This window comes from Cibotium barometz, chromosome 8, assembly GCF_041138505.1.
Source record: "Cibotium barometz isolate CiBa-2024 chromosome 8, ASM4113850v1, whole genome shotgun sequence".
In the NCBI taxonomy this organism is placed as follows: Eukaryota; Viridiplantae; Streptophyta; class Polypodiopsida; order Cyatheales; family Cibotiaceae; genus Cibotium; species Cibotium barometz.
Genome location: NC_141053.1, coordinates 41,406,733 through 41,413,996, shown reverse-complemented (window position 1 = coordinate 41,413,996; position 7,264 = coordinate 41,406,733). Strand labels below are relative to the sequence as shown.

Below are 7,264 nucleotides of genomic sequence, written 5' to 3'. Positions count from 1 at the left end.
AGTACGTCTCAATGTCCGCCATGGGTTAACACTTAGTATATGACAAAAATTGCATCAGCCTACATTTCTCAAATCCTACCATTTGATTAGTGTCACATATCGTACATTGTAATCCACTGGTCAAAAAAAATAGCATTCTAGTGTATTTTTGTTGGCCAGAATCAAGAAAAATGGTTGAAGGAATGAATTTTCATATATTTTATAAAATCAACATGTAGTAGAGATTTGGAAACAAAAATTCGAAAGATTGAGGAGTTGTTCTTATTTTGATTGGTTGAAAAATATGCTTTTTTCAAGCAATCCATTTGTTTTCTAGGTAGGCCCCCTTATTTCTTCCTCTCCTATCATTACAAAAAATCAGCTTTTACATAATGAATATGCATGATGTCTTTATAGCTCATAACTATTGCTAGATATGTTATCACTATATTCATGAAAGAGAATCCTGTATTAGATACTCATCCTCTAAAGTTTTCAACATCATAGCTAGAAGGACTCCCTCTCTCTCACGTCTCCTTCAAGCGGCTTAAATAAAATGGATGAGCACACAGGTGCTATTATGTGCAATGGGACGCCTCATTGAAGCCCTTGATGTAGACCAACAAATATTAAAAAGTGTTTCCAATGTTCTATTTTGTCTAATGGGATGCCTTGTTGAAGCCCTTGATGTAGAACAACAAATATAAAAGAAGTGTTTCTAATGTTCTATTTTGTTCAAAGTTACACTATCCTATTTCCCATTTCTTGTTCAAAGAAAATTCATTTCCATGCCTTGAAAATATTTACCTTTTAAAATTTTGCAACACAAGCCATCAATGTGACACTCACAAGAGATGTAAATACTTTCAAGCCATGATTATGTTTTTCATTAGTCATGACTCTTGCACATGTGCTATTTCTAGATGGTCTCTCAAAATTTTATCCACCACAAGCAATGTGTAAAAAGTCAAGCCCCTTTATTGCTATTAAGATTAGAGAATACCATTAAATTAGAGTTTTTTCACAACTCATTATTAACCTGTTGATCCCAATATATAAACTATGCTTTAAGAGTTATTTAAGAAAAACCTATTAAAAAAACCACCATTGTCATTAATATGCTTCACTATATTTATTTGCTTGAGTCTCTCAAGACATCTAGTGCAATGATGACTTCCCTATCATTATTTGCTTGAAGTCTCTCAAGGACATCTCGTGCAATGATAAACCATTCTTTCAAGGCATTATCATTTACCTATAGAGTCTTGAGTAATTAAAAACATTTTTTAACATTATTAATTGCTCACAAGTACATAATGCAAATATTATATTAAACTCTCTTCTAAATTGTTTTTTCTACCCTTAACCATTATTACTTGCTCACATGTACATAATGCAAAATATTATGTCAAACTCTCTTCTAAATTGTGTTTTCTAATCTTAAGCCCCCCAAGAATATATTAGCCTTCCCCTAATACATGCATGCAGTTTAATGTGCATGGTGATAATTTGTTTCATGGATTTGCTCATGCCCTTTATTTAACCATTTGTTTGAGGATGGCATATAGGGAAGGAAAACACTTGATGCTCTTATAAACATTTTTTAATTTTTTTCATCACCTTTTAACTGAAAATTGGTTTTTGGAGCCAACAAAAAATCTTGAGGAAATGTATGATAGATGATAAGGGTTTGAGCTAAAAACTTTACCATAGCTAAAGCTATCACACTTGGAACTTCCTCAGCTTCATAGTAGCGAGTAAGGAACTTGGTGAGGACCATGATGTTGTAATTTCCATCATATATCAATCATGGGAAGGGGCCAATACTAAGCAGCCAATTAAAACGGCTTTATATGGAGCATTAAAAAAACTCACTTGTTTGATACTTCAAGTTTTTGGCCAATAGTATAACCTTATTTAAATGATAAGATCTTATGGAAACATGAATTCCAAATAAATAATAGTTATGAAATAAACACATGTAGTTATTGATGAGACTTTGAGGAATGAACTAATGTTGATACTTTGAGAAATGAACTAATGTTGAGACTTTCAGGAGCATGCATAGTCATCATTTGTGAGGTTCTTAAACAAAATATAGCACGTGATTTTTTTTATCATGACCATGTTAGGATTTAGATGATTTTTTAATTATTTTTTTTGTGGGGCTAATTGACATTGGGATTGTGCAATTTATCTCACTTGTGGGTTAACTAAAAGGTTGTAAAGATATATCTTTGATTTACTTGAGCATGATCTTGACATTAGTGACTCCAAGACAAGTAGTCAGCCATTTTATTGTTTGCAATACTATATGCTAAGCATGTTTTCCTACAAATTTAAAAACCATGGAAGTAATATAGTTGACTGATTAGCATCTTTTACAAGAGGAATAATGGTCCACTGATTATTTTCTATTACTCTCTTGGTTCCATGTGGATTATGGGTAGGTAAGGATTGTTGAAATGGGGATACATTCGATTTACTAATACACAAGATTTTACCTTCTTGACTCCAGCTCTAACAACACAATTAGCAAAGTTATCAAAATGATCCATCCAAGAAACATTGTACTCAAACTTAATCAAGTTCTCATAAAGCTTAATCAAATTTATGTGATTTGTGGTTTGCCATCATAGGAGACTCTGCATATTAGTAGCAACAAGTACAAGCTAAGTTACTAGAGATGTTTGATTTACGACTACCTTACATCTCATCTTAGGAGTCCTACTTTCAAATAGCACACTGACAAGCTTAATTAAGATAATTTACACTTTGAGTTAATAATATGGCCAGTTTGTATCATGGGATTTATTTGAACATGAAGAAAGACACGTCTTACATCATGTATTGCATAACAATGTCCAAATTGAAGGCATTAACTAAGGCGAAAGATACCCTTGAAGAGATAATAAGGCTAGATGTCTAGGATTAGCACACGTAGAAAGTTTGGATTGAGTTTAACTACAGAAAACCCTACTCACCACCTTCAATTGTGGTAAAGCACATATGTTTAAGGACCAAAGACAATATTAGGGAGTTTGGAATTTTTTTGATTCTCACTTTGCAAAGATCCACAAATGGGAAGCACGGTAAACCCTATCAATCTTTTGTTAAAACCCCCTCATGTGACAAATCGTTGGAAAGCTCTTGGCAGGTAGGCTCTAAACATAAAATTCACGGTAAACCCGATCAATCTTTTGTTAAAGTCCCCTCATGTGACAAATTGTTGGAAAGCTCTTGGCAGGTAAGCTCTAAACATAAAATCTCCAACAAATTTGGAGTTGGTGTGCTCAAGATACTCTAATAAATAGATTCAAAAGTGCCACCACTTGGAATTTCCAAAGTAAGGGGTTTTTCCAAATGCCCTAGTATGGTTGAATTTGTGTTCACCGCGTGGTGCTGACATCAACGATGACGGTAAACACAGTTGAAGGAGGGTCGAAATGTGTATACATATGGGATCCATCAATAATGAGGTGGAATTCGTGGATGGTGTGGTGGTTAAAGCTTTCATGTAGGAACCAGAGGGTCCAAGATCCAAATCCTTCTAGTAACGTATATATCTGACTTCTCCTTTCTAGTTTGTATGTTAAAAAAAACAAGAGAAAAGGTGACATAGTTATATGTTTGCCGACAGAGGTGGGAGGTGGACGGATGTTTGGCATAGCCGTCAATTTGTTCAAAAAACAACAAGGGAAGAGATTATTAGGATCCACTCATAAGCACATTAGGAGGATTTTTTAAGAGTAAGAGAGAGAGAGAGAGCATATGGTTTATATCATTAAATGTGCAACATGTAGTTTATGATAAACGTATACATAATATTATAGCGCACGGTAGCGAATGAGCTTTGCAAAAGAGTGCGTAAAGCACCTACACGTGCGAACCTATACTAGTAACGATCCGTACGTGCGAAGAGATGTAGTAGTGGTTACGTTTTCTTCGTGAAGAGTTAAGACGGAGGTGAGCAAGTCTGAGATGCCGGACTCCAAATTGCCGGGAGCAGGAAGAGTCGGCCATTGGCGCCGTGGGCGTTGTAGCTTGCTCCCGTTTTCTGCTCGGTCAAGAGAGAACCTTGATTGCCAGGATACGCCCCCTTGCCGAAAATCCCCGTGCACACCGACACAGCCTCCAGCGGCGCCGTCGCGTCGCCTTGGAAGTAGCCGCTTTCGAACGGATTCGTCGCCGTCCCGGCAAGGATGGTCGCCATGTTGATCACCATTCCGTCCATTCCGACATCCCCATTCGGGGAGACCAACGCAGGAGTCTGGGGACCGAACTCCGGAAGCGCAAACGGCCACGCGCAGACGCCCGGACATTGTTTTGAAGGGTTTCCGACCCAAGCGAAAGGCAGCTTGAGGCTGTGAGTTGTGGTAGAAGGCGGAGTAGAGTCATGGAATCCGCAGGAGTTCATGCAGAAATCTTCCACAGGTACGTCGTCGGAGGTGAAGATGAAGTACAGACCCCTTGGATCCACAGGTAGAGCTTTGGAGCCCAACGAGGACAGCAGGATAGACAGAATGTCTGATTTCTTGAGCACAGACGGAGGTGAAGGGGATGGCACAGAGGTCTGTGCAGCTAGCGAGATGGCAGAGGAGACATGGGCGTGGGATTGGTCTGTGTAAGAGGTTGCTGTAGACCACCATGAAGCAACAGAGGGTGAAGAAGATGATAATGGAGATGAGAAAGAAGAAGCGAAGTCTGAGAGGACGTGCTTCTGCGAAGGTGTGAAGGAGCCATACCAGAGGTAGTAGAGGTTGAGAGAGGATGGACCAGTGAGAAGAGGCCCGTTGTGGTAGGACAGCACCAGGGGTGGCGTGGGAACTAGCACTAGCTTGCGGGGGGCAGAGTCACACGGGGACACGAGTAGGAGAAGCGAAAGGAATATTATGGAGAGGACTTTGACTGGAGCCATATTGTAAAGCAGGGTTGGGTTGCGAGAACGGGGCTCGAGGGATTATATAGAGCCCCGACAACCGCCACGTGGCTCCACGTCACGCGGGATCTGTGACCAGATGGCTCCACGTTTAGCCTCCAGGCGCGGGATCTGTGCCAACTTGGCTCCACGTCAGCCTTTGTCCGCGCTGGTTCACATCATGCAAGTAGAATGTCGAAAAGGATATGGCCCACGTAAATGAGCTTGGCCACAGTGCCGCCCCGTGACGTGACGCGTGCGTCCACGCTGGATAATCGTCGCTCATCCACAGTTACAGTTGTACAACTGATTTGCTGACACCTCCTGCCATGTGGCCTATTCGAATTCGAGCACGTTTATGAGCCCGCAGCCCTAGAAACTTTACAAAAAAGGACGACCTTCAAGCTCAACCCAAACAGATGCACAAAACTAAAACTTAAAAAATTTGAATCTTTAAATTCAAGGCTAGTCAAAATTACTAGTTTTTCTCAACTTGCATAGTGAAAATTACACTAAAACGACGGTACAATGGTTTTTTCCCTCACAGATCTCGGGTTTTCCCAACATTATTACACAAGCACCAAAACCCAAGAAAAAATTAGAGGCGAAATTTAGCCCAAAGGCTAATTTTCAAGGGTCTTATAGAAGTCTTGGGCTATTTTAGACTCTAAAGAATGGCGACTTTTTAAATATATTAGCCTAAGGTAGCATTTTTGGGTAAATTTTAGAGAAAAAATCACCAAATTACACTAAAAGTGAGCATATATCTTGGAAATTTTCAAACATTCGCCAAAGTTTCCTACAGACTCTACCTTCTATCAGAGAAAGATTCGCCAACCTATCTCTACTTTGACTATAGGATATGCTCCTTATTTTTTACCCTCGTCAAAACCCTCTAAGTTTTTGGAAAAAAGTAGGTTCAACTTAGCCTAGAACTTGTTCAAATTTTGAGAAATCTTTCTCAAATTTATACATAAGAACAAATACCTCCTCAAAAATTTCAAGATTTAGTTATACTTAGTTAGATAAACAGTTGAAGAAAATGGTTGTTCAAAATTTCATTTTCCTCTTCAGTCCTCCCTATCAAAAAAGATTGATGTAAGGGTCACCGAATAGTGACTTAGAAGGCTTGTACTTGGCTACCTGGTTGTTGAAGTGAGTGACAATGAGTGAAAATGAATACTAGCTTGGGATAAGCCTGGGAATTTCTATGTGTTAATTTGATCAATGACAATACCATAAGGAAATACACGAGGCTTGTTAGGCTCTTGTAATGCATGTAGTAAGGGCGACGAAGTTCTTGTCTAGCTGTGTATGTAAGTCTATCCATGTTGGAGGTAGATCTCCAAGTGAATATGCATTTTGTTTTCTAGCTTATTTGTCACATTGTGACGTTCCAATATAGTGGGACCTCTATGATCTTGTGTAGGTGAGCGAATCCTCTGAAAAGTGATTTATGGAGAAATTCTTTCTTTCAAGATTTGTGTTGAGAGCTAGTTGGGCCACAAAGTAAAAACTTGTATTTATTTGAAAATGAAGCAAACACGTCATCAAAATGTGTATGGAAGTGAGGAACTTCACAAGCATAAGCCATGTACATGCACACTGTATATCACACATGCATATTGCATTCGTACCCCCATGCACACACGAATGCACATATGCACGTGTGCACAACACACACATTCGTACCCATATGCACAGCCGAATGCACATATGCATGTGTGCACACACACACATGCCGTTATGTAAGGCCATGCGTGAGTGTGTGAGTAGTTATGCCCATTTATTACATTGGTATTCTAGCACTACTCATAAGAAAACATTTAATTTTGTCATGCCAATGTGAGCATTCCCTTTGCATGAAGATAATGTTATTTTGAATGTTGAGTCAATGAGACCTTAACATTATTGTTCAAGTTATAAAAGTCATACAAAACTTGCAATCAAGACTTAGTACACTTAATCATGCTCAACACTTATTTATGGAGTGCATCATTCCATATGGAGACAAAGGATTGCATGCATGTGCATGCACACGCGCGCGTGCACACACACACACACACACACACACAAAATCAAGATTATGTGCGATCAATCATTGAGTGTTCTTTACGAAAACATGAATAAAATAGGGGGATGCTAACTTAACTTTCATTTTATGCACCAAATTTGCTTGCATTATTATCAACATGAACTTTTGATCCTTGAAGATAAATATTTAACCAAGAGAACTGAACTAGATTAAGGCTTGTATAAAAAAATATGACATGGTAGAAGGCGATAAAATATTCAAATTAGATTGAAATTAATAAATTGCATCCCACATTATATGATCATGAAGAGAAGCCACAAAAGAACATCATC

The 7,264-nt window shown here is 38.6% G+C and overlaps 1 protein-coding gene across 1 annotated transcript; it reads right to left on the bottom strand.

Annotated features, from left to right (window-relative positions):
- Positions 1-3,782: 3,782 nt before the first annotated feature.
- On the bottom strand, positions 3,783-4,907 carry LOC147636277 (protein PHOSPHATE-INDUCED 1-like). Its single transcript, XM_086801131.1, has one exon. It carries the CDS (start codon positions 4,895-4,897, stop codon positions 3,935-3,937), a length of 963 nt encoding a protein of 320 aa, XP_086657257.1. The 5' UTR covers positions 4,898-4,907; the 3' UTR covers positions 3,783-3,934.
- Between the last annotated feature and the right edge of the window lie 2,357 nt (positions 4,908-7,264).